Here is a 27,268-nt window from a genome sequence, read left to right as displayed (position 1 = left end):
CTATCGTTGAGAAGACCCGGTACTGCGCAATCTGATTGACCATCTCAGATATGCGTGGGATGGGGGACGCGTCGAGCTGCGTGTACCGATTAATGGTCTGGCTGTAGTCCACGACCATTCTGTGTTTCTCCCCAGTTTTAACGACTACACTTGGGCTCTCCAGCGGCTGTTGCTGGCCTCGATGATGCCTTCCCGAAGCAATCGCTGGACTTCGGACCTGATGAAGGTCTTTTCCTGGGTGCTGTACCGTCAGCTCCTGGTGGCAACAGGTTTGCAATCCGGAGTTAGATTGGCAAAGAGGGAGGGTGGGTCGACCTTTAGGGTCACGAGGCCGCACACAATTGAGGGGTGGTAGGGGCCCGCCAAATTTGAGGGTAAGGCTCTGGAGATTGCACTGGAAGTCCAGGCCTAGTAGTAGTGCAGCGCAGAGATTAGGAAGGACGTAGAGGCAGAGCCCGCTGAATTCTACGCCCTGGACCGTGAGAGTGACCATGCAGAACCCCCGGATCGTGACAGAATGGGATCCGGAGGCCAAGGAGCTTCTTTGATTGGCGGGGTGGACCGCAAGGGAGCAGCGGGTGGATGAAGTTTTCGGTGCTCCCGGAGTCCAGCAGGCAAGCGGTCACGTGACCGTTGATTCTCACACTGGTTGGAGCGGTGGCCAGGTTGTGCGGACGAGATGGTCGATCGTCACTGAGGCGAGCTGCGGTCGGTCGTCGCTGGCATCAGCAGATGGAGAGCGTGGGGGGCCCAGATCGTGGAATGCTGTCGACGTCCATGCCCCGTGGGGAAGACAGGCACCGCCATGGTGCCTGAAGATCCTGCGGGGGACAAAATGGCGGTGCCCATGGGCCGCATGTTGCGGGAGGTGGACAAGATGGCGGCGCCCACTGGCTGCTGGCGGCCCCGGGAGGTGAAGATGGCGGCACCCACTGGCCACACGTGGCCCTGGGAGGTGAAGATGGCGGCGCCCACTGGCTGCGCGTGGTCCGGGGAGGTGAAGATGGCGGTGCCCACTGCCCGCGCGTGGTTTGGGACGAAGATGGCGTCGCCCATTGTGTGTAGGTCAGGGGGGAGGGGGTGATAGCGGCGACTGCGCGGGTCTGGAACACCGCGGTGAAGTGCCCCTTTTTGCCGCAAGCCTTGCAAATGGCAGTGCGGGCCGGGCAGTGTTGGTGGGGGTGCTTCTGCTGGCCGCAGAAGTAACATCGGGGACCCCCGGGGTGTGCGGGTTGGCGTGTGGCGCAGGCGTACTGGCTGGGTGAAGCCCCGGCTGGGGCGGTCGTCTGTGGGGTCCACGAGGGATAGGAGGGGTGGGCCGCACGGCCGGAGGGGTAGGCCTGAGCATTACATGAGGTGACCGTCATGGAGAGTGCTAACTTTTTAATCTCAGCTGGGTCGAGCGTGGCCCCTTCTCGCAGTCTTTGCCGTATGAGGTCCGACCCAATCCCCGTTACAAACGCATCGCGCATAAGAAGTTTGGAATATTCGGTGGCCATAATGGCCTGACAGTCACAGTTCTGGACGAGTGGGATTAGGACCCGCCAGAAGTCTTCTATGGACTCACCAGGGAGTTGAGAGCGAGTGGTGAGTACGTGCCTGGCGAAGAGTGTATTCGTTTTCTGTGCGTAGTTTTCTTTGAGGAGCGCCATGGCATCTGCGTAATTCGGGGCATCCTGGATCAGCGGAAACACGTTGGAGCTCAACCTTGAGTACAGGATCTGTATCTTCTGAGCCTCCGTCGGAGGGGTGGTCACTGAGTTGAAAAAGGCCTCGAAGCAAGCTAGCCAGTGATTACAGTCCTTTTTGGCGTTGCTTGATTACGGATCCAGCTGCAGGCGATGTGGTTTGATTCGGAGGTCCATCTTTTAGAAAATCTTACTGCAATAAATTGATGCACGATCAATTGTACAAAGACTAAGATTGGATACAACTGTGGCTTTATTGCAGTAAGATGTGTGGCCTCCCACAGCAGCTGGCAAAATGGCTGCTGAATAGAGGACATGCTCCTCCTACTGGATGGAGCCAGCAGGCAGGGGCTACCGGCGAACCTGTAGTACAGGTCCTACCTTACATCACCTAATACAGGTATAACGATGGTTTACCACAAGCTGACAGTGCTGACTTTGTTTGCACTTAGGTGAGGAGGGAGCAAGGTGCTCCTTTCATTTAATTTCCTACACTTCCTCCATGAGCGTGAAGAGAGCCGGGAGTTTACATCGAGTGCAGCTGACTGGGAGCAGAGTCGGAGGGCGGAGTTCCAGCTGGTTCACAGGGCAGCTACATTCTGTAAGATCAGGGGGATGGAGGCGAGGGCAGTGGCATGCTCCTCCTGTAGGATGTGGGTGGTCAGGGATACCACCGGTGTCCCTGCTTACTACACCTGCAGGAAATGCACCCAATTCCAGCTCCTCAGAGACTGCTTTAGGGAACTGGAGCTGGAGCTGGATGAACTTTGGATCATCCGGGAGGCAGAGGGGGTGATAGAGAAGAGTTACAGGAAGGTAGCCACATCCAAGGTACAGGACAAGCTGGGTTCCAGTCAGGGGAAGGAAAATGAAGGGGCAGACAGTGCAGGGACCCCTCGTGCCGTCCCCCTTCAAAACAGGTATACCGTTTTGGATGCTGTTGGAGGGGGATGACCTACCGGGGGAAGGGGACCTACCGAGCAGCCAAGTCTCTGGTACTGAGCCTGGCTCTGTGGCTCAGAAGGGAAGGGGGAGAATAGAAAAGCACTAGTGATAGGAGACTCAATGGTTTGGGGATTGGATAGGAGGTTCTGTGGTCGCGAGTGAGACTCCCAAAAGGTATGTTGCCTCCTGGGTTCCATGGCCATGGATGTCTCGGATTGAGTCTGCAGGATTCTTCAGGGGGAGGGGGAGCAACCAGAAGTCATGGTGCGCATAGGCACCAATGACATAGCGAAGAAAAGGGATGAGGATCTAAAAAGTGATTTCAGGGAGTTAGGTTGGAAGCTAAAGAGCAGGACAAGCAGAGTAGTGATCTCAGGATTGCTACCGGTGCCACATGCAAGTGAGGCAAGGAACAGAGAGCGAGTGCAGCTGAACACGTGACTACAGGGCTGGTGCAGGAGGGAAGGCTTCAGATAGTGTCGGGGTTGTTTAAGGAGCACTTGCTGCGAGTGCTGAATAGTTTTGCCCCACTGAGACGAGGAAGGAATGGTAAGGTGAAGGAGCCTTGGATGACAAGAGAAGATGACAAGAGAGGAGCTTCTATTCAAGAGGAAGAAGGAAGCTTACGTAAGGTTGAGGAAGCAAGGATCTGACTCAGCTCTAGAGGGTTACAAGATAGCCAGGAAGTAACTCAAAAATGGACTGAGGAGAGCTCAAAGGGGGCATGAAAAAGCCCTGGCGGGAAGGATTAGGGAAAACCCCAAGGCGTTCTACACTTATGTGAGAAATAAGAGGATGATCAGAGTGAGAGTAGGGCCAATCAGGGATAGTGGAGGGAACTTGTGCCCAGAGTCTGAGGAGATGAGGGAAGCTCTGAATGAATATTTTGCTTCAGTATTCACGAGAAAGAGGGACCTTGTTGTCCATGAGAACAGTGTGAACCAGGTTAATAGACTCAAACAGGTTGAAATTAAGAAGGAGGATGTGCTGGAAATTTTGAAAAGCATCAGGATAGATAAATTCCCTGGGCCTGATGGGATATACCCAAGGTTACTACAGGAAGCGAGGGAGGAGATTGCTGTGCCATTGGCGATGATCTTTGCGTCCTCATTCTCCACTGGAGTAGTACCAGATTATTGGAGGGAGACAAATGTTGTTCCCCTGTTCAAGAAAGGAATAGGGAAATCCCTGTGAATTACAGGCCCATCAGACTGTGGTGAGCAAAATATTGGAAAGGATTCTGAGAGATAGGATTTATGATTAATTAGAAAAATATAGTTTGACTAAAGATAGTCAGCATGGCTTTGTGAGGGGCAAGTCATGCCTCACAAGCCTCATTGAATTCTTTGAGGATGTGTTGAGACACATTGATGAAGGTTGGGCAGTATATGTGGTGTCCATGGATTTCAGTAAGGCATTTGATAAGGTTCCCCATGGTAGGCTTATTCAGAAAGTTAGGGGGCATTGGATGCAGGGAAATGTGGCTGTCTGGATACAGAATTGGTGGGCCGAAAGAAGACAGCGAGTGATAGTGGATGGAAAGTATTCCGCCTGGAGGTCGGTGAGCAGTGGTGTCCCGCAGGGATCTGTTCTGGGACCTCTGCTCTTTGTGGTTTTTATAAATGACTTGGATGAGGAAGTGGAAGGATGGGTTAATAAGTTTGCTGATTAAATGAAGGTCGGGGGAGTTGTAGATAGTGTTGAGGGTTGTTGCAGGTTACAACAGGCCATTGACAGGATGCAGAGCTGGGCTGAGAAGTGGCAGATGGAGTTCAGCCTTGACAAATGTGATGTGATTCATTTTGGAAGGTCGAATTTGAATGCTGAATACAGGTTTAATGGCAGGATTCTTGGAAGTGTGTAGGAACAGAGGTATCTTGGGGTCCACATACATAGATCCCTCAAAGTTGCCACCCAGGTTGATAGGGTTGTTAAGAAGGCGTATGGTGTGTTGGCTTTCATTAACAGGGGAATGTGTTCAAGAGCCGCAAGGTTTTGCTGCAGATTTATAAAACCCTAGTTCGACCACACTTGGAATATTGTGTCCAGTTCTGGTCGCCTCATTATAGGAAGGATGTGGATGCTTGGAGAGGGTACAGAGGAGATTTATCAGGATGCTGCCAGGACTGGAGGGCATGTCTTATGAAGAAAGGTTGAGGGAGCTAGGGCTTTTCTCACTGGAGCAAAGAAGACAGAGAGGTGACTTGATAGAGGTGTACAAGGTGATGAGAGGCATGGATAGAGTGGATAACCAGAGACTTTTCCCAAGGGTGGAAATGGCTGTCACGAGGGGACATAATTTTAAGGTGATTGGAGGAAGGTATAGGGTTGATGTCAGAGGTAGGTTCTTTACACAGAGAGTGGTGGGTGTGTGGAATGGACTGCCAGCAGAGGTGGTGGAGTCAGAGTCATTAGGGACAGCAGTAAATTGAAGGAGTGTAGGTTAGGTTGATCTTAGATTAGGATAAATGGTCGGCACAACATCGTGGGCTGAATGGCTCTACTGTTCTATGTTCTATCTGTGCCCCTAGGAATTTGAAGCTGCTAACCACCTCCACCTCATCCTTGTTGATGCTGTCAGGGGTGTGTACAGTACTTTGTTTCCTGAAGTCAATGACCAGCTCTTTAGTTTTGCTGGCATTGAGGGATAGATTGTTGTTGCTGCTTCACTCCACTAGGTTCTCTATCTCTCTCCTGCATTCTGACTCGTCGTTATTCAAGATCCAGCCCACTATGGTCGTATCGTCAGCAGACTTGTGGATGGAGTTGGAACCAAATTTTGTCACGCAATCGTGTGTTTACAGGGAGTATAGTAGGGGGCTACATACGCAGCCTTGCAGGGCCCAGTATTGAGGACTATTGTGGAGGAAGTGTTGTTGTTTAGCAGGAGCAGATCTGTGATAAAGGCTAGTTTTACCTGAGAGAGAAAAGTGAGGAGGCACTGCACATTCATCAAAATAACCAAACTTAAGTGAGTTCAGTGTATCCCAGACTATTGCCTAGGCCAGGCCATAATACCATGTTCCTTTCTGTCCAGGAACATCACCCGAACGGCCTGGCCCATCCCACTGCCCACTTTCGACACGTCCTCAGAGGATGTGTCTGAGGACACCGAAGATGCGTCACAGCTATCACCCGCACCATGCACCAGTGCAGAGAATACGTTTCGGTGGGTCATCTTAGCAGAAAGGCTTCTGGGTCACTATCCGGTGATCATCACACAGCTTCTGGTGCATATCAGGCGGAGGCAGAACTATCCCATGGATTGGACTGTTGGTCTTCTGGATCCCAGGACTTGGATGTGCCACAGCCAGGTGCCGTGCTTGTGGATACATTCTGGATACCTCAGAGGCTTGAGATGCAAAGGCAGAGCATTAATACCAGAATGGTGTGTCAGAGACACTCCTGGGACTGCACGTCTGAATGGAGAAGTCTCAAAGCCTCCTCTCTCAGGAGATGATGCCGGCAATGGATAGCACCCAGGCCAACAATGCAAGAGTGGCGTCCATGACCTGCAGGCATTAGACACTGAAGTCCGCAGTGCAATAGGTTCACCAGAAAGCAGCAAAACCAGTTAGTCAATGCCCCTATTGAGTTGGTCATTAGAATCAGTTTGCCTCCCTCTCTCCATCCTGCAGCTTCCAGCAAGGAAAAGGTCACAGTGACATGGGGCACAGCAGAAGGGAGAAAGTGCTCCCCTCCCCCTCTCCAGAGCTGACAGCAGGGGTCAGATCCTCCCGTTCCTCATGCCAGGCCACTAAAGCAGAAGAGGGGACAGCAAACAAACACACGCCTGTCAGGCATCCGCAGCTACCAGCAGGAGTGAGCAGTAAATGCCACTTGCAACCACCTGAGCCATGATTTCCAACCAAGAAAATTAAAGTAAAGAATTTAAAGGACAAAGCAAAAGGGGCTGGCTGCCCTGATAAAGGCAGTGACCAAACCAAAGCACAGATCAACAGAAACCTAAAGCACCCCAGACCACGTGGTGCCCACCGGGCATGGAAGGCCATAATTGTGCCTGTGGACACCGCATTTTCCCTCTCCAGGGATAGCCAACTGTGAATGAAGCCACAGAAGTGGGACATATAGTCAAGCTGGTCGACCCCCTCGATCACACCACTGCCTGGACCTATTAATGGCAAGTTTCACCAGGCCTCGGAGTAGGTTCATGAGGTGGTCATCCTCCTTCTCAGCCGCTCTCTGCACTAAGTGCCTGTACATCAGGAACATTGGACTGAAGTGCAAACAAAACTTTAATAAAAGTGTTGACAGGAAACTAAAAAACCTAAAATATTTAACACAAACATGGTCCACAGACTCCACAAGGCTGCAAAAAAGGCAGGCATCAGGGGAGTTAGTGACCCGATGCCAACAGCGGTTGCATGGTACTTCTGCATCCAACACCCTCCAGCCCAGGTCGCCAAATTGAACGGGAGGATTCCTTCATAGACGGACCTCCAGTGGGGACCACCGCCACCGGACGGCAACAAGACATGACAAGGTGTGTCCGGGGGAGGGCAAGGAGGTGAAAGGTGTGCAGCAGGAGCCTGTCATAATATCCACTCATGTATATCATGAGATGCAGACAGGCAGTGATTGACACACAGGATAACCAATGAACACACACGACACAGAACAACCAATCACCAGACAAGACAGCACGGTAGCATTGTGGATAGCACAATTGCTTCACAGCTCCAGGGTCCCAGGTTCGATTCCGGCTTGGGTCACTGTCTGTGCGGAGTCTGCACATCCTCCCCGTGTGTGCGTGGGTTTCCTCCGGGTGCTCCGGTTTCCTCCTACAGTCCAAAGATGTGCAGGTTAGGTGGATTCGACATGATAAATTGCCCTTAGTGTCCAAAATTGCCCTTAGTGTTGGGTGGAGTTACTGAGTTATGGGGATAGGGTGGAGGTGTTAACCTTGGGTAGGGTGCTCTTTCCAGGAGCCGGTGCAGACTCGATGGGCCGAATGGCCTCCTTCTGCACTGTAAATTCTATTTTAAAAAAAGACACCACCACTGTAAAGCCCACAGGGCATTAAGACTCTCTCTCACAGGACACGGCTAAGGAGATAGTCGCAGTGCACAGGCCAGTGAACATCATCACCATGTGGTAGAGAGCTAGTCTGGTCAAGCCAGTAGGAGGTTATCAGTTAGGTTCATAGAGTGTCAACCCACAGCAGATTATGTACAGCAATCAGCAGGTTCAATAAAACAGTGTTGGACCATCTCCTGTGTCGGAAGCCTGTTTCTCGTTTTACTGCATCCAGTTGCAGTCGATGTTAGACCAACACAGATAATATATCATGGAACCAGGGAGCTATTAACTCTTTAGCTCTTCAGGTGAGGAAGGAGCAGTGCTCCGAAAGGTAGTGTTTGAAAGAAACATGTTGGACTTTAACCTGGTGTCGTAAGACTTCTTACAATGCCATAGCTGCCAGTGGATCATGTCAGCTAGGTGTATCTCAAGGCAATCAAAGCGACGTTACGATTCGAGATCGTCCGGCCTGACAAGGCATCCCTGCTCGGTGCTCGCGCATGCAAACTCCTAAATCTGGTCCAGCGCGTCCATGCCATGTCCTCGACACCGGCAACTGCCCAGCCCAATGTAAATCTCCAGGCTGAGATAGACGGCATTCTCACGCAATACTACAACGTGTTTGATGGACCCCATGTCCCATATCGTTACAAGATATTGCTCAAACCGAATGCCATCCCAGTCATCCATGCACCACGCCGGGTGCCGGCTCCTCTCAAGGATTGTCTGAAAAAGCAGCTACAAGAGCGACAAGACCAGGGTATCATCTCAGAGGTCACGGAACCAACAGACTGGATCAGCTCCATGGTCTGCATCAAGAAGCCCTCTGGTGAACTCCGCATTTGCATTGATCCCAAAGACCTGAATCGCAACATCATGTGAGAGCACTACCCGATCACAAAACGTGAAGCTTAACCTGTGAGATGGCTCATGCCAAATTCTTTACCAAGCCGGACACCTCCCGTGGGTTCTGGCAGATACAGCTGGACGAGTCCAGTCGGAAGCTGTGCACGTTTAACACTCCGTTCGGCAAGTATTGCTACAACCGCATGCCTTTTGGTATCATATCAGCTTCTGAAGTATTTCATCACATAGAACATTACAGCGCAGTACGGGCCCTTCGGCCCTCGATGTTGCGTCGACCCGTCAAACCATCTGAAGCTTATCTGACCTACACTATTCCATTTTCATCCATATGTCTATCCAGTGACCACTTAAATGCCCTTAAATTTGGCGAGTCTACTACTGTTGCAGGCAGGGCGTTCCACAGCCCTACTACTCTCTGAGTAAAGAAACTGCCTCTGACATCTGTCCTATATCTACCACCCCTCAATTTAAAGCTATGTCCCCTCATGTTGGTCATCACCATCCAAGGAAAAAGACTCTCACTGTCCACCCTATCTAACCCTCTGACTATCTTATTTGTCTCTATTAAGTCACCTCTCAGCCTTCTCCTCTCTAACGAAAACAACCTCAGGTCCCTGAGCCTTTCCTCGTAAGGCCTTCCCTCCATACCAGGCAACATCCTAGTAAATCTCCTCTGAATCCTTTCCAACGCTTCCACATCCTTCCTATAATGTGGTAACCAGAACTGCACGCAGCACTCCAGGTGCGGCCGCACCAGAGTTTTGTACAGCTGCAGCATGACCTCGTGGCTCCGAAACTCAATGCCCCTACTGACAAAGGCTAGCACACCATATGCCTTCTTAACAGCCCTATTAACCTGGGTGGAAACTTTTAGGGATGTATGTACCTGGATGCCGAGATCTCTCTGTTCATCTACACTACCAAGAATCTTGCCATTAGCCCAGTACTCTGCATTCCTGTTACTCCTTCCAAAGTGAATCACCTCACACTTTTCCGCATTAAACTCCATCTGCCACCTCTCAGCCCAGCTCTGCAGCTTATCTATGTCCCTCTGTAACCTATAACATAGAACATAGAACAGTACAGCACAGAACAGGCCCTTCGGCCCTCGATGTTGTGCCGAACAATGATCACCCTACTTTAAACCCACGTAACCCGTATACCCGTAACCCAACAATCCCCCCATTAACCTTACACTACGGGCAATTTAGCATGGCCAATCCACCTAACCCGCACATCTTTGGACTGTGGGAGGAAACCGGAGCACCCGGAGGAAACCCACGCACACACAGGGAGGATGTGCAGACTCCACACAGACAGTGACCCAGCCGGGAATCGAACCTGGGACCCTGGAGCTGTGAAGCATTGATGCTAACCACCATGCTACCGTGAGGCCCCTATCATCCTTCAGCACTATCCACAACTCCACCGACCTTCGTGTCATCTGCAAATTTACTAACCCATCCTTCTACACCCTCTTCCAGGTCATTCATAAAAATGACAAACAGCAGTGGCCCCAAAACAGATCCTTGCGGTACACCACTAGTAACTGAACTCCAGGATGAACATTTGCCATCAACCACCACCATCTGTCTTCTATCAGCTAGCCAATTACTGATCCAAACCGCTAAATCACCTTCAATCACATACTTGCGTATTTTCTGCAATAGCCTACCGTGGGAACCTTATCAAACGCCTTACTGAAATCCATATACACCACATCAACCGCTTTACCCTTATCCACCTGTTTGGTCACCTTCTCAAAAAACTCAATAAGGTTTGTGAGGCATGACCTACCCTTCACAAAACCGTGTTGAGTATCGCTAATCAACTTGTTCTTTTCAAGATGATTATAAACCCTATCTCTTATAACCTTTTCCAACATTTTACCCACAACGAAGTAAGGCTCACAGGTCTATAATTACCAGGGTTGTCTCTACTCCCCTTCTTGAACAAGGGGACAACATTTGCTATCCTCCAGTCTTCCGGCACTATTCCTGTCGACAAAGATGACATAAAGATCAAGGACAAAGGCTCTGCAATCTCCTCCCTGGCTTCCCAGAGAATCCTAGGATAAATCCTTACTTATCTATTTTTACACTTTCCAAAATTGCCAACGCCTCCTCCTTGTGAACCTCAATCCCATCTAGCCTGGTCAACTGTACCTGAGTATTCTCCTCGACAACATTGTCTTTCTCCAGTGTAAACACTGACGAAAAATGTCCATTTAACGCTTCCCCTATCTCCTCTGATTCCACACACAACTTTCCACTACTATTCTTGATTGGCCCTGATCTTACTCTCGTCATTCTTTTGTTCCTGATATACCTATAGAAAGCCTTAGGGTTTTCCTTGATCCTATCCGCCAACGACTTTTTGTGTCCTCTCCTCGCTCTTCTTAACTCTCCCTTTAGGTCCTTCCTGGCTATCTTGTAACTCTCAAGTGCCTTAACTGAGCCTTCATGTCTCACCCAAACATAAGCCTTCTTCTTCCTCTTGACAAGTGCTTCAACTTCCTTAGTAAACCACGGTTCCCTTGCTCGACAACTTCCTCCCTGCCTGACAGGTACATACTTATCAAGGACACGCAGTAGCTGTTCCTTGAAAAAGCGCCACATTTCGATTGTAGCCATCCCCTGCAGTTTTCTTCCCCATCCTATACATCCTAAATCTTGCCGAATAGCATCATAATTGCCTTTCCCCCAGCTATAATTCTTGCCTTGCGGTATATACCTATCCCTGCCCATCGCTAAAGTAAACATAACCGAATTGTGATCACTATCACCAAAGTGCTCACCTACATCTAAATCTAACACCTGGCCGGGTTCATTACCCAGTACCAAATCCAATGTGGCATCGCCCCTTGTTGGCCTGTCTACATACTGTGTCAGAAAACCCTCCTGCACACACTGCACAAAAACTGACCCATCTATAGTACTCGAACTATAGTATTTCCAGTCAATATTTGGAAAGTTAAAGTCCCCCATAACAACTACCCTGTTACTCTTGCTCCTCTCGAGAATCATCTTTGCTATCCTTTCCTCTACATCTCTGGAACTATTCGGAGGTCTATAGACAACTCCCAACAGGGTGACCTCTCCTCTCCTGTTCCTAACCTCGGCCCATACCACCTCAGTAGACGAGTCCTCAAACGTCCTTTCTGCCGCCGTAATACTTTTCTTGATTAACAATGCCACACACCCCCCCCCCCCCCCCCCCCCCCCCTCTTTTACCATCTTCTCTGTTCTTACAGAAACATCTAAATCCTGGAACCTGCAACAACCATTCCTGTCCCTGCTATACCCATGTCTCCGAAATCGCCACAACATCGAGATTCCAGGTACCAACCCATGCTACAAGCTCAAAGTAGACACACTTCAAACCAGCGTCTTGCTTGCCAGTGTCCTCTTTTGAACTTTTAACCCTATCCCTGACCTCACTACTCTCAACATCCTGTACACTGGGACTACAATTTAGGTTCCCATCCCCCTGCTGAATTAGTTTAAACCCCCCCCCCGAAGAGCACTAGCAAATGTCCCCCCCAGGATATTGGTACCCCTCTGGTTCAGGTGAAGACCATAATGGAGCAAATGATGGAAGGCATCGAGGGGGTGCGAGTCTATGTGGACGACATGATCATCTGGTCCATGATGCCCGAGGATCACATCGCTCGCATCAAACAAGTTTTCCAGAGGATTCATGAAAACGGCCTCCAGCTCAACAGGGCCAAATGCTCATTTGGTAGGTCCGCTATCAAATTTCTGTGTGACCAAATTTCACAGCAGGGTGTGCAACCTGATGCTGACAGGGTGCTGGCAATCAATGCCATGAAGACCCCAGAGGACAAAAAGGAGGTCCTCCATTTCCTCGGGATGGTGAATTTTCTCAGGAAATTCATTCCCAACATGGCATCCGGTATCTCGTAAAAAAGTCAACAGTGTTCCAGTGGCTTCCCACGCATCAAGCGGAGTGGCTTGAGCTGAAGGCAAAGCTCACCACAGACCCAGTACTGGCATTCTTTGACCCAACCAAGGATACCAAGATATCCACAGACGCAAGCCAGGACATCATTGGGGCGGTGCTCCTCCAGCGAGACGACTCATTGGCCTGGGCTCCAATGGCTTACGTTTCACGTTTCACTGCATCCAGTTGCAGTCGATGTTAGACCAACACAGATAACACATCAGAGCCCATATCCTCCCCTACGAGTTTCAGTGCTCTCTCCTCAAAGGAATCTTCAGCTCTGGCATCCTCCCACCGCCGTCTTTTCTCGCTCATGGCTGTTGTGAGCAAGCTTATCCGCCAGGAAAACAAATGGGGATGATGCTAGCCGGCCACTTGGCGGATCAGATGTTGATGAAACTTGGCATGTCTGGGCATGCTTAAGCATTGAGGGTTTGTGAGGAGAGGAGTTCCAGGGGTGCAAGGACATTTGTGGGAGGTCGGGTGCTTGGGACCTGCATGTGGGATCAGAGTTATATTCCGAGAGATGACACCAAGTTGGAGTGCAATTGCCTGTACTCTGGAGTAGGCCGTTCATCTTATGGCATTGCACCTTCATAGTCATACAGCACAGAAAAGGCCCTTTGGCTCATCACATCTGCACCGATAGAGGTCTACAAGATTATGAGGTGCATGGATAGGGTGGATGGGCAGGCACTCTTTCCCAGGATGGAGGGGTCAGTCACTGGGGGGCATAGGTTTAAGGTCCATGGGGTAAAGTTTAGAGGAGATGTGCGAGGCAGGTTTCATTCACAGAGAGTGGTGAGTGCCCGGAACGTACTGCCAGGGAAGGTTGTGGCAGCAGATACATTAACAACGTTCAAAAAGCACCTTGACAAATACATGAATAGGATAGGTATAGAGGGACACGGCCTTAGGAAGTGCTGAGGGTTTTTGCCAAAGGTGGTATCGTGACTGGTACAGACTTGGAGGGCTGAAAGGCCTGTTCCTCTGCTGTATTATTCTTTGTTCTTGGGTTGTGAGCATTGCTGGCTAGGCCAACATTTACTGGCCATCACTAATTCACTTGAGAAGGTAGTTGTGAGCTGCCTTCTCGAACCGCTGCAGTGAACATGATGTAAGTACACCCACGGTGCTTTTAGGGAGGGAATTCTAGGATTTTGAGCCAGAGACAATGGACGGGATATATCCCAAGTGAGAATGGTGAGTGGTTTGTAGGGGAACATCCAGATGATGGTGTTCTCCGGCGTTTGCTGGCTTTTTGTTGTTCAATATGGTAATAATCGTGATTTTGGAAGGTGTTATCTCAGGAGGTTTGGTGAGTTGTGCAGTGCATATTGTGGCTGGTACATAGTGCAGCTGCAGAGCTCTAGCGGTAGAGAGAGTAAATGTTTGTGGATAGGATGCCAATGAGGTTGGCTGCTTTGTCCTGAATGATGTTGGGCTTCTTGAGTGTTTTTTTTAAAACTCATTTTATTTATTTTTTTAAAACGCATTTTATTCAAACTTGTATCAAAGTAGGTTACAGCAAATAAACACCACAGGAAACATTGTTCCCAACAATCAACTACACAGTTTGTACAGATTTTTCTCCTTTATCACCCCCCCCCCCCCCCCCCCCCCACCCCCCACACCCCTGCGACGAACAGCTCCTCAAACACGGTCACAAACATCCCCCACCTTTTCTCAAACTCATCTGCTGAGTCCCTTAACTCATACTTTATCTTCTCTAACCGCAGGAAGTCATACAGGTCACCCAACCATTCTGCTACCCCCGGTGGCGATGCCGACCGCCACTCCAGCAAAATTAGTCGTCACGCAATCATCCATGACATCAGCTTCCTCCTCTCCATGAGCTCCGACTTCTCTGAAACCCCAAATATCGCCACCTCCTCCACTATCCTAGCTAAGACCGCAAACACTCCCACCCAGAACCTTCCCAATTTTTCACAACCCCAAAACATGTGCGCATGATTCGCTGGCCCCCGCCCACGCCTCTCACACTCATCTGCTATCCCCTGAAAGAACCCACTCACTCTCGCCCATGTTATATGCATCCTGTGCACCACCTTAACTGTATCAGGCTCATCCTTGCACAAGAGGAGTTTACCCTTCAGGAGGTTACTCCTTTACCCTTCGCAGTGCCTCACTCCATACTCTCCAATTGATCTCCATTCCCAACTCAGCTTCCCATTTCTCCTTGATCTTCACCACCCGCTCGACTCCCTGCTCCCCCAGCCGCTTATGTATATCCCCAATTCTTCCATCCCCTTCCACTACCGGAAGCAGCAGTCGCTCCAGCAGGGTGTATCCCAGCAATCTAGGGAACCCCTTCCAGACCTTTTGTGCAAAGTCCCTAACCTATAGATACCTGAACTCACTATCCTTCGGTCACTCTAACCTCTCCCTTTGTTTCTCTAGACTGGCGAACCCTCCCTCCAAATACAAATCCCTCACCTTGACCAGCCCCACTTCCCTCCACCTCCTATTTACACTACTGGCTCAAACCCATGATTCTCGCACAGCGACATTAGCACCAACATCCTTTCCACCCTCAAATGCCTCCTCAGCAGATTCCATATCTTCACCGTTGACTGCACCACTGGGCTCCTGAATACCTACTCGGAGCCATTGGCAATGCTGCCATCATCATAGCCCTCAAACTAGACCCCTTACAAGATTCCTCCTCCATCCCAACCCACTCTACCCTTTCTCCTTCCCACCACTGCTGCACCTTGTCCACATTTGCCGCCCAATAATAATGAAGCAAGTTTGGCAACGCCAACCCCCCCTGCTGCCTCTGCTGGCTTCTTGTGTTACTGGAGTTGCACTCATCCCGGCTGGGTGGCATGGTAGCACAGTGGTTAGCACTGTTGCTTCACAGCACCAGTTTCAAAGGGTCAATTCCCGCCTTGGTCACTTCTGTGCGGAGTCTACACCTTCTCCCCATGTCTGTGTGGGTTTCGTTCGGGTGCTCCGGTTTCCTCCCACAAGTCCCGAAAGACTGCTGTTAGGTCATTTGCATATTCTGAATTCGCCCTCTGTGTACCCGAACAGGCGCCAGAATGTGGCGACTAGGGGCTTTTCACAGTAACTTCATTGCAGTGTTAATGTAAGCCTACATGTGACAAGATAGATTATAAATTACAAAATACAGGAAACCCAAACCTGAGCGCCCTCACTAAGCAGGAAACTCACCCCCTTTTCTCAACTTTTGAGTCTGCGGAGAGCTGATTTTGTTAAGGGTTAATAACTCTTGATGGACAATTAGTGTCACGAGTATGAGTCTCAGGAATGCAAAGGGCCCATTCGCTTTCTTGTTATGAGACAGGCAGAGCTAATAGTCACCCTGCATAATTCAGAGAGCTCATTGCTGTCATCCCTCTATACTTACACCATAGTTTGACGTTCCCCACTCTCCCTCCTCCACCACACCCTGGTTGTCTAACAAGTTGTTTTCTCTTTTGTGGTCTCATCGACACAGCCCATCTGGCTCAGCTCCATGGCTCTCATCATATCCCACCCCCCTGCCCCATGTGCACACAGACGCCCCAGACACCCCCGCCCTCGATTCGCATGCCACCGACTGCTGCCTCAACACAGAATGCACACTCACACATCACTGAAAGCAAAGTCATACATCACAGACTGCAGACTCCAAGACCACTGACACTTTTGCTCCCCCTCCCTCTGCGAGTAAAGTATTCTGCCCCTAATAGCTGACCCCCTCGTTCTTTTTTAAAAATTCATTCTTTGGATGTGGCCGTCAGTGGCTGGGCCAACATTTGTTGCCCATCTCTAATTGCTCTTGAAATGAGTGGCTTGCTCGGGCACTTCATTGGGGGGGGCATTTAAGAGTCAACCACATTGCTGTGTGAGTCTGGAGGCACATGTAGTCCAGACCAGGTTTGGGCGGCCTGGAGTACTTTGGTGAACCAGGTAGGTTAACCGCCGATGGGTTCAGAGTCATCATTAGACTTAGTAATTCCAGATTTTTATTGAATTCAAATCTCACCATCTGCTATCGTGGAATTTGAACCTGCACCCCAGAGCATTACCTCGGGATTTGGATAATAATAATAATAATCACTTGTTGTCACAAGAAGGCTTCAATGAAGTTACTGTGAAAAGTCCCTAGTCGCCACATTCCGCTGCCTGTTCAGGGAGGCCGGTACAGGAATTGAACCCGCGCTGCTGGCTGTGTTCTACATTACAAGCCAGCGATTTAGATGACACCTCCCTGATCCCCCTTCCCCCAACCCAGTCCCTCCGCCTGTCCCTTGGAGCTGACCAGTGGCTTCTGGCCACATGGACTCCCTGGTGCTTAGTGGCAACAGTGGTGCTCACCTCCTTTCTCCTTCTAGATCAGGGCGCCTGGTTCCCTTTTTAGAAAGCAACAGTGATTCGCGTCAGTGGGTGGGAAGATTAGATGAGGGCTGAAGATGCAACATTACGCCCACTAAGTAGATCAAATTCATGTTAATCAGTGTTGCACCTTCCTTGGGAGTGATGCTGATGGCCTCAGTGGAGGGGGTCTGGGAAGATTATGACCTTTTGTGATATTTAGTGGCCATGGCCGATTTGCACCCACAGTTAAAGAGTCCACTAAATGGTGCCAAATACCATTCTTCTTTTAGGTCTCTCTTTCCCTGGAGTGTCATGGCAACGTGCTGATTTATTTCATTATGTCAATAAAGGAGAAATATCTGACTGGTATCCTGCTTTAATAAAACTCAGATCATTTTTTGCTTGAATTCATGATTTTAGATGAGAAAACATGTGAACCAACGCTTTCAACAAGACCTACATCTCCACTTGAATCCGAGACATCCATTCAAGCAGAGTCATTACCAGAATCATTGCAGTCGACCTATCAATCAACAGCTATGAAATCCTGCAAATTAAAGAAAGGTTTTCTAAAAATAGCTACTTCTCTGCCATCACCAGACCACTCAGGAGCAAAGGCAACCTTCAACTCAGGTTCCTCACCTATTGTGAGCCCAAACTCCTTGGTAGGAAACAGTTTTTTTTAGTATGACATATATTTTGTATCCTTTTGTTCTGAAAATACTAAATTAAAATTGGCTGGGGAGGTTAGAAAAAATGGTGTAAGACTGTGCAATGATCTAAACTGGTAATAGAAAATGTTTTTGATAATCACACAGTCAAAATTATGCCCAATGCCTTCTCAGAAAATTACATCCCAGGAGGATGAAGGCTCTTTGAAAATTATGGCACAGTAAATTGCTGTGTACTCATCATTACACTTCTATGCTGGTGCAATTTATGATGCCTACCAAAATCAGTCCAACTCCCTCAAAACTGTAGAAGGCCTAAAATGCCCACTCCACAATGGTGCCAGATACATCAGGGGCGCAATTCTCCCAACAGGAGTCAAAGTCCCGACACTGGAGTGAAAACTGGAGTGTTTCACTCCGGCGTCGGAGCCCGCTCCCGGCCCCCTATTCTCCCATCATTTACGTGCGCTGGGCCGCGGCGCTGTGTAAATAATGCGGTCGGCGCCGCGTAAATGACGTCACCCACGCATGCGCGGTTGCCGTCCTCCCAGAGTCCGCCCCGCAAGAAGATGGCGGATGGATCTTGCGGGGCGGCGGAGGAAAGGAGGTCCTCCCTTAGAGCGGTCGGCCCGCTGATCGGTGGGCACCAATCGCGGGCCAGACCCCATCGGAGGCTCCCCCGGTGCAGGAAACCCCCTCTCCCCCCCCCTCGCCACAGGCTGCCCCGCATTCCCGCGCAGTTTCCGCCGGCAGCGACCAGTTGTGGATGGCGCCGGCGAGAACCTGTCATGCTGGGGCGGCCGCTCGGCCCATCTGGGCCGGAGAATCGCCACTCGCCTTTTGCAAATGGCGAGCGGCAATTCTTCGAGCGGCCAGCCGTGATTCTCGCCGCGCTGGTTTGCGGGGGGGAGAATCGCATGCCGGTGCCGGGGCGGCGTGGCGGGACTCGCGCGGCGCCCTGGCGATTCTCCCACCCGCCATGGGGGGGGGGGGGAGAATTCCGCCCCAGGACTCCAGTGTGCAGGTTCATGGTCCTCCCACTTCTCTCACATTGTTGAAAATTATCTGCACCAGAAATGAAAACAGGAATCCCAGATTTTGGTCCTGCCTACAATTTTAAAAGCCCATCCTCCTCATTTCATCCCCACGTTGGGATGAGAAAATACAACCCATTCATTCTACTATACGAGAGTCAAAAAAGGAAACAATCTATACAATCCTGTGCTCCAACAGAGTTAACTTGAGGTAAAAATGAATTAACCAGCAAACTGTGGTCAAATATAACATGTAAATCATACATTAAGGGGGAGATCGGGATTCCATAAATTTTCTCGCCAATCCACCCTGATGCCTGTGGTCACTGTGAGTCACAAAATATTTTGAGCATAGAGTCCTCATGTGGAATAATTGATCCACTCCTTCAAGGATTTACACTCTGATTTTCCTTTGACAGAAACTCCAATGAAGCCTGGAAGCTTTCCTGCTTTGTCCACTTCAAACAAGTTGTCAGACAACTGGTCACCAGCTCAGACCACCCCAATGGCTGCTCACCTCCCAGTTCCTCAATATTTTATCCCAATATCTTCTTATGTTCCACTGGATTCATAAGACTGAACCCAGCATATAATCACAGGTCTCCAGTTGTTCTGAGAAAACAACTGCTGCACATGGGCTTTTCTTTGTACCAAATGCCAGTTTTACGGAACAGACACCCCTTCATCTATACAGAGCTGCATGGAGCTCACCTATGCATGAGTAATTTAATTTCTGTTTGTTTATTTTCCCTGCGCCCAAAACTCCGGTCAACTGACCTTTTGTACCATCATTTTGTACTGGGCGGCATGGACAAGTTGGGCCGAAGGCCTGTTTTCATGCTGTAAACTTCTATAACTCTATGACTCGATCTCCCCAGGTCAGGTTTTCACTCCATCTTTCACCCTAATGTGCTCTGCACTTGCCCTGCTGTCCTGAGCACACAAGGAGTTGTTGTTGTCCTCTGAACTGAAAACAAGCAACAAACCTAAAATATATAGATACAGTCACAAAGTTGCCCAGTCAGTAATGATCCCTTCGCCAATGTAATCACATTAAGTTGTCTGTGGGACTTCGGAGCAGAAACTGGCTGCTAGGATTCCCTACATTATCACAATGACTATATATACTACACAAATAATTAACTGGCTGTGAAAGTCTTTGGGACATCCTGATTTTCATATTTGCTTTTTTCTTTATACTATAAAAAGGCAGCGTTTCGGAGGTTGGTTAGATCCAAATAGAGGGTTTAATTTTTAGCTTTATTGCCTGTGGGTAGTCTGGTGTAACAGTTGGCCACCAGTTACAGAGCAATTACACTATTGAAGTCAAGTGGAATTTGAAGAAAATCAGGAAGAACCTTAAAATAGGTAAACAGCCCACTCCACCACTGTACTGCCCAAGCAATCAAGGTATTGTTGATTGAGAAATCTCTGGCTGGTAAAAGTAGGGAAAAATACAAGATATTTTATAAGTATACAATGGAAGAGGATAACCAGGGAAAGAGTAGGGACCAGTGGGGAAATCTGTGGGTGGAACCAGAGGACATTTGTAGGGTGTTGAACAAATACTTCACATCTGTCTTCACCCAAGAGCATGAGGAGGTTGATATGGAAATTGGGGAGAGAGACTGTGAGGTGATTGAGCAATTGTCATTGGGAGGGGCAAGATATTGGAGATGTTGGCAGGCTTGAAAGTGAACAAATCTCCAGATCCAAATAAATTGTGTCCCAGAATGCTGTGGGAAGTGAGGGAGGAGATTGCAGGGCTGTAAGCCAAATTTTTTATTCCTCTCTAGCCACGGAGCGGTGCCAGAGGATTGGAGAACGGCCAGGTTAGGATGGCTCCTCCAGGATCTTAAAGTACAAATCCTTGTTTGGTTTGGGATTCTTGAACCTAAAAACAGCGAGAGTGTGTGGAATGATTGCTTTCTTTCAGGTGGCACAGTTTAAATAGGGAGTGACTGGAGATAGCACTTTGAGATGCAAAAAGTTTGCAGTGTTTGTCACTCGTGCTCTTTCACAAACAGTTTAATGGAAAAGCTGCAGTTACCTTTATCTGAAGGGGTTGTGGAAGGTAGAGATATTTCAAGCAATAGCTCAGCATTTAGATTTGCCAGACACAGATGGAGTCGTTAGAATGATCTAGAATTCAATGTGACTCCAGATGGTATTTACCAATTCAAAGTTATGCCATTTAGCATGAAAAACGCCCCTAGCCATATTTCAACAGTTAACTAACAAAGTTGTTTCAGGATTACCCAATTGTGTGGTATACATCAACGATCTGGTAATTTTCAGCCAGACATGGAAAGAACATTTAAAACATCTGATGGAGTTATTCAATCGACTTCAGGAAGCGGGTTTGGTGGTAAACCTAGCCAAAAGTGAATTTGGAAAAGCCCAAGTCACTTTCCTGGGCGATACAATCGGACAGGGTCGAATGGTCACATGGGATGTGAAAACAACAGTTATTGAGGAGTTTCCAATACCCTTGACACAAAGGGAAATAATGTGTTTTCTTGGGATGAGTGGATTTGATCGAACATTTGTGCTAAATTTTAGCAGTGTGGTTGCTCCATTAATGGATTTGCTGAAGAAACGGCACACATTTCAGTGGACAGCGGAGTTCAACAGGCATTTGACTGCCTGAAAGCTGTGATAACTACCGTGGGCAGCACGGTAGCATTGTGGATAGCACAATCGCTTCACAGCTCCAGGGACCCAGGTTCGATTCTGGCTTGGGTCACTGTCTGTTCGGAGTCTGCACATCCTCCCCGTGTGTGCGTGGGTTTCCTCCGGGTGCTCCGGTTTCCTCCCACAATCCAAAGATGTGCAGGTTAGGTGGATTGGCCATGATAAATTGCCCTTACTGTTCAAAATTGCCCTTAGTGTTGGGTGGGGTTACTGGGTTATGGGGATAGGATGGAGTTGTTGACCTTGGGTAGGGTGCTCTTTCCAAGAGCCAGTGCAGACTCGATGGGCCGAATGGCCTCCTTCTGCACTGTAAATTCTATGAAATAACCAATGCTCCTGTGTTGGAGAATTACAAGGGACTCGGTGATCAGATTCAATTAAAGTATCTGACTTTAAAGAGAAATGGCGAGACGTGGAGAAATGGATGGATCATGCAGAGACCTTCTTGTTCAAAGAGACTGTCAATCGAGAAGAATTCCAGTTGGAGGAAGAAGAACAAAACTGGACTGTGTTATTATTAAATGTTTGTGTGTTCTGTTTTGTTAAAAAAATACATATAATCATTGTCCATATTTCTTACAGGATAGTGAAAAGGTGAAAAATGAAACCATCTTGAAGTTGATGGGTTTTATTTTCTTGAGGGGGGGGGAGGTAGCATGTGAGAGTACTTCTAAGAAATGAGGGTTTATAAAATAGCTGTAGTGGATGTACCTTTAAGAAATGGGTGTTTATCAGTGATGTCAGAGTGTGGGTGGAGCTGGGCTGTCTCTGTCTGCCTTTACTTTCATTTTGGACTTGCAGCTTCAGGGTGTGTTAAGTTTCATTTTAGATTTGGAGAAGCTGCAGTCACAGCCAGATGTGTATGAATCTCTGCAAGCTTATGAATGTTCATTTGGTGATTTCAACGTGGTAACTGTTCTCAGTAGTGAAGTTAAACAATATATGCAAATAAAGATTAAGAGTTACTTCGAGAGTACTGTATTATTTGGGGGATTTATTGGTGTTGATAGTTGTTAAGGTGTTGACTGTAGGTTTATAAAGTGTTAACTGGTTTCATAAATAAACATTGTTTTAATTTAAAAATACTGTAGATTTTTGTTGCATCACACCTGCAGAGTGGGCCCGTGTGCTCCCCATAATCACAATCTATTCAAAGTTGTGGGTCAGGTGAACTCCATGATACACTTTGGGGTTCTCTAAACCCTGGCCCATAACACCGTTAATGTATCTGCATCCACAACCTCCCCTGGCAGTGCGTTCCAGGCACTCACCACCCTCTGTGTAAAAAACCTGCATTGCACATCTCCTGTAAATTTTGCCCCACGGACCTTAAACCTATCCTCCCAGGAACTGACCCATCCACCCTGGAAAAGAATGCCTGTTCATCCACTCCATCCATGCCCCTCATAATCTTGTAGGCCTCTATCAGGTCATCACTCAACCTCCGTCGTTCCAATGAAAACAGTCCGAGTATGTTCAGCCTCTCTGCATAACTAACACCCTCCAGACTAGGCAACATCCTGGTAAACCTCCGCTGTACACTCTCCAAAGCCTCCACATCCTTCTGGTAGTGTGGCGACCATAATTGTGCACAATATTCTAAGTGCGGCCTTACCAAGGTTCTATACAACTGTAGCATGGCTTGCCAGTTAGTATACTCAGTGCCCCATCCAATGAAGGCAAGCACTCCGTATGCTTTCTTTTTAAAAATAAATTTAGAGTACCCAATTATTTTTTTTCCACTTAAGGGGCAAGTTAGCATGGCCAATCCACCTAACATGCACATCTTTGGGTTGTGAGGATGAATCCCACACAGACATGGGGAGAATGTGCAACTCCACATGGACAGTGACCCAGGGCTGGAATCCAAACCCTGGTCCTCAGCACCGCAACCCCAGTGCTAACCACTGCGCCAAATGCCACTCTCCGTATGTTTTCTTGACTACCTTGTCCACTTGTGTTGCCTCTTTCAAAGATCTGTGGACCTGTAATAATAATAATAAAAATGTTTATTGTCACAAGTAGGTTTACATTAACACTGCAATGAAGTTTCTGTGAAAAGCCTCTAATCGCCACATTCCGGCACCTGTTCGGGTACACAGAGAGAGAACTCAGAAAGATCATCAGTTAATCTGAGGGAGGAAACCAGAGCACCCGGAGGAAGTGCTGAGGGTTTTGGCCAAGGGTGGTATGATGACCGGTACAGGCTTGGAGTGCTGATGGGCCTGTTCCTGTGCTGTATGGTTCTTTCTTCCTTGTTCTTTTGAAGATGCTTGATATTAGATTGAATCAAATTTTCTATGGCCCTTCTCGGTTCGTCCTCGTTACGACCAATTAGAGCCCTTACAGATTATAAACCACAAAACTTATTTTCAAACTATAATTGATGGAAGTTGTGAAGACTTACCGACCTTGTCCATTACTTACCAATCAGCTCTCTCCCTTGTAGCCTCAGCTGCAACAGGGCAAAACAACTGTATGAAGATTTCAAAATTAAAAATTACAAAGCAAGGAGAAAATAAAAAAGCACCGCTTCCCCACTCTGCTTCAAATTCCCAACTCACCTGATGAAGGAGCTGAGCTCCGAAAGCTAGTGATTCAAACCAAACCTGTTGGACTTTAACCTGGTGTTGTAAGACCTCTTACTGTGCTCAAATTCCCAAGTTTAAAGTTAAAGCTCACTCTGCCTGTGGCCTCACTCCGGATGTGGCCTCTTTCCCACTGCTCTTGTGCAAAGCTCACTGTGAGTGAATCGCTTTGCTTAAATAGAGCTGTGACTGCCCGAGATGACTCACACTGCAGTTAAGCTTCAAATTATATAATCAACAACTCATGCCTGCTAATCAGGCTTCAGGACTTTGACAGAAAACTGCCATTCAGCTATTTGGGACAGCTCCTTATTAACTTCTTAACTGGATAACTAACCTTATAGTAAATGGAAATAAAAATGAATAGACTTAGCAATTCAATACCCACTCTGCTTCAAATTCCCATTCGGCACATTGAGTCTGCACATACTCTCCGAAAGAACACTCCACCTCGGCCCACTCACCCCCCCCCCCCCCTATCTTCATAACCCCACAACCCCATGTAACCTGCACATTTTTGGACAATGAGGGGCCATTTAGCATGGCCAAACCTGGAACTCTTTGGTGGTTATAATTTGTAGCTCATCAGTTAAATAGAAAACTAGCAATCCGCATGCTTCATAGAATTTACAGTGCAGAAGGAGGCCATTCCGCCCATCAAATCTGCACCCCACTTATGCCCACTCCTCCACCCTATCCCTGTAACCGAGTAACCCCCCTAACCTTTTTGGACACTAAGGGCAATTAATCATGGCCAATCCATCTAACCTGCACATCTTTGGACTGTGGGAGGAAACTGGAGCACTCGGAGGAACTCATGCAGACACGGGGAGAACGTGCAGACTCCACACAGACAGTGACCCAAAAGCCGGGAATCGAACCTGGGACCCTGGAGTTGGGAAGCAACTGTGCTAACCACTGTACTACCGTGCTTCCCACACGATGATTAGTACACACACTGAGGCATTTTCATTCGTAATAATAATAATTGCGTTTGCACATGATTTCCTTTGAAAATGTTCATGTTTCCTCTGCAGGAATTCTTGATACAAGTTGTTTGTTAATAGTTTTATCTGATGGGGGTTCCGGTTGCAGCTATGCGGCGCTAAGCCGCACGTTCGGCAGCTCCCGCTTTAAAAGGACTTGTGGGCTCTATTAAGGGCCCCAAATGGCGCTGATTCGATGATTCCCGGTGGATAAAGGGGTCTGGAGAAAAACTCCCCGGGATTTATGGTTCGGACTCGAAGTGGGGCGAGGAGAAAAACGGCAGCAGCTCCCCTGGAAAAGCGGGGGAAGGTGGACAAAATGGCGGCCGGTGGAGCCCCTGAGGAGTGGACTTCAATAGGGAACTGTACCGGTCGGAGCTGCCGGTGGTGGGAGGGGCAATGGAGAATTTTTTGGACAGGCTCCGATTTCCAAGGGTGCAGGAGGAGCAGGTGGAGGGACTGGGGGCGCCGATCGAGTTGGAGGAGCTGGTCAGTGGGATTGGCCACATGCAGTCAGGGAAGGCGCCGGGACCGGATGGGTTCCCGGTTGAATTTTATAAGAAATATGCGGACCTGCTGGGCCCCCTGTTGGTTAGGACCTTTAACGAGGCATGGGAGGGGGGTATTCTGCCCACGACAATGTCTCGGGCACTAATCTCCCTGATCCTGAAGCGTGGTAAGGACCCCTTGCAGTGCGGTTCATACAGGACGATTTCACTGCTGAATGTGGACGTCAAGTTGCTGGCGAAGATCTTGGCCACTAGAATAGAGGACTGTGTGCCGGGGTGATACATGAAGATCAGACGGGTTTTGTGAAGGGGAGGCAGCTGAACACTAACGTGCGAAGGCTGCTAAATGTGATAATGATGCCGGCAGCAGAAGGAGAAGCGGAGATTGTGGTGGCATTAGATGCGGAGAAGGCCTTTGACAGGGTTGAGTGGGGGTACTTGTGGGAGGTGATGGAGAGGTTCGGGTTTGGGGTGGGGTTTATTAAATGGGTGAGGTTGCTGTACGAGGCCCCGATGGAAAGTGTAGCGACAAATGGGAGGAGGTCCGAGTACTTCAGGCTCCACCTTGGGACGAGGCAGGGGTGCTTTTTGCGCTGGCAATAGAGCCTCTTGCCATGGCTCTCAGGGAGTCGAGGAGGTGGAGAGGTTTGGTGCGAGGTGGGGAGGAGCACCGAGTGTCGCTGTATGCGGACGACTTGCTGTTGTATGTAGCAGACCCGGGGGGGGGGGGGGGGGGGGGGGGGGGGGGGGGAGGGAATGCCGGAGGTGATGGAGATTCTTGCTGAATTTGGGAGTTTCTCGGGATATAAATTGAACCTGGCCAAGAGTGAGCTGTTTGTCGTACACCCGGGAGATCAGGAGGAGGGGATTGGTAGGCTCCCGCTATAGAGGGCAGTGACGAGTTGTAGGTACCTAGGGGTTCAGGTGGCTTTGTTTGGACGCATGGGACTCCGAGGGTAAGGAGGGTCTTTTTGGAGCGGGGCAGGGATAGAGGGGGGCTGGCGCTGCCCAGCCTCTCTGGGTACTATTGGGCGGCTAATGTCTCGATGGTACGCAAGTGGGTAATGGAGAAGGAGGGGGCAGCATGGAAAAGGATGGAGATGGCGTCCTGCGGAGGCACGAGCCTGAAGGCACTGGTAACGGCTCTGTTGCCGCTCCCTCCAACGAGGTACGCCACGAGCCCGGTGGTGGCGGCCACCCTCAAAATTTGGGGGCAGTGGAGGCGACACAGGGGGGAAGTGGGGGGCTCGGTGGAGGCTCCGCTGCGGGGGAACCACCGGTTTGTCCCAGGGAACATGGATGGCGGGTTGCTGGGGTGGCACAGGGCGGGCATTAGGAAGTTGGGAGACCTGTTTATTGACGGGAGGTTCGCGAGCCTTGGTGAACTGGAGGAGAAGTTTGAGCTCCCCCCGGGGAATATGTTCAGGTACCTTCAGGTCAAGGCATTTGCTAGGCGACAGGTGGAGGGGTTCCCTTTGCTGCCCCCTCGGGGGGTAAGGGATAGAGTGCTTTCGAGGGTGTGGGTCGGGGATGGGAAGATGTCTGACATCTACCAGGTAATGCAGGAGGTGGGGGAGGCGTCGGTAGAGGAGCTGAAGGCTAAGTGGGAGGTGGAGCTGGGGGAGCAGATTGAGGAGGGGACATGGGCGGACACCCTGGAGAGGGTGAACTCCTCCTCTTCATGTGCGAGGCTTAGTCTCATCCAGTTCAAGGTGCTGCACCGGGCCCACATGTCCGGATCTAGGATGAGTAGGTTCTTTGGGGGCAAAGACAGGTGCGTCAGGTGTTCGGGGAGTCCAGCGAACCATGTTCTGGGCATGCCCAGCACTGGAGGAGTTCTGGAAGGGGGTGGCGAGGACGGTGTCGAGGGTGGTGGGATCTAGGGTCAAGCCAGGCTGGCGACTCGCGATATTTGGGGTTGGGGCGGAGCCGAGAG

The 27,268-nt window shown here is 49.4% G+C and overlaps 1 protein-coding gene across 7 annotated transcripts in view; it reads left to right on the top strand.

Moving 5' to 3' along the window:
* The window catches only part of LOC119969344 (synaptonemal complex protein 2-like), an 855,597-nt gene that overhangs the window by 569,151 nt on the left and 259,178 nt on the right, over window positions 1-27,268 (top strand). For all 7 annotated transcript variants that reach the window (XR_005461337.1, XM_038802871.1, XM_038802868.1 and 4 more), the window contains one exon: window positions 17,271-17,515. Coding sequence is in view for 6 of the 7 variants with exons in the window: in XM_038802871.1 (XP_038658799.1) it covers window positions 17,271-17,515 (245 nt within the window). In the remaining variant the exon portion in view is untranslated. The remainder of the gene's footprint in view (window positions 1-17,270; window positions 17,516-27,268) is intronic.

This window comes from Scyliorhinus canicula, chromosome 7 (genome assembly GCF_902713615.1).
Source record: "Scyliorhinus canicula chromosome 7, sScyCan1.1, whole genome shotgun sequence".
NCBI classification, from domain to species: Eukaryota; Metazoa; Chordata; class Chondrichthyes; order Carcharhiniformes; family Scyliorhinidae; genus Scyliorhinus; species Scyliorhinus canicula.
The sequence above is the reverse complement of the archived record's forward strand: the minus strand, read 5'-3'. Positions and strand labels throughout refer to the sequence as shown.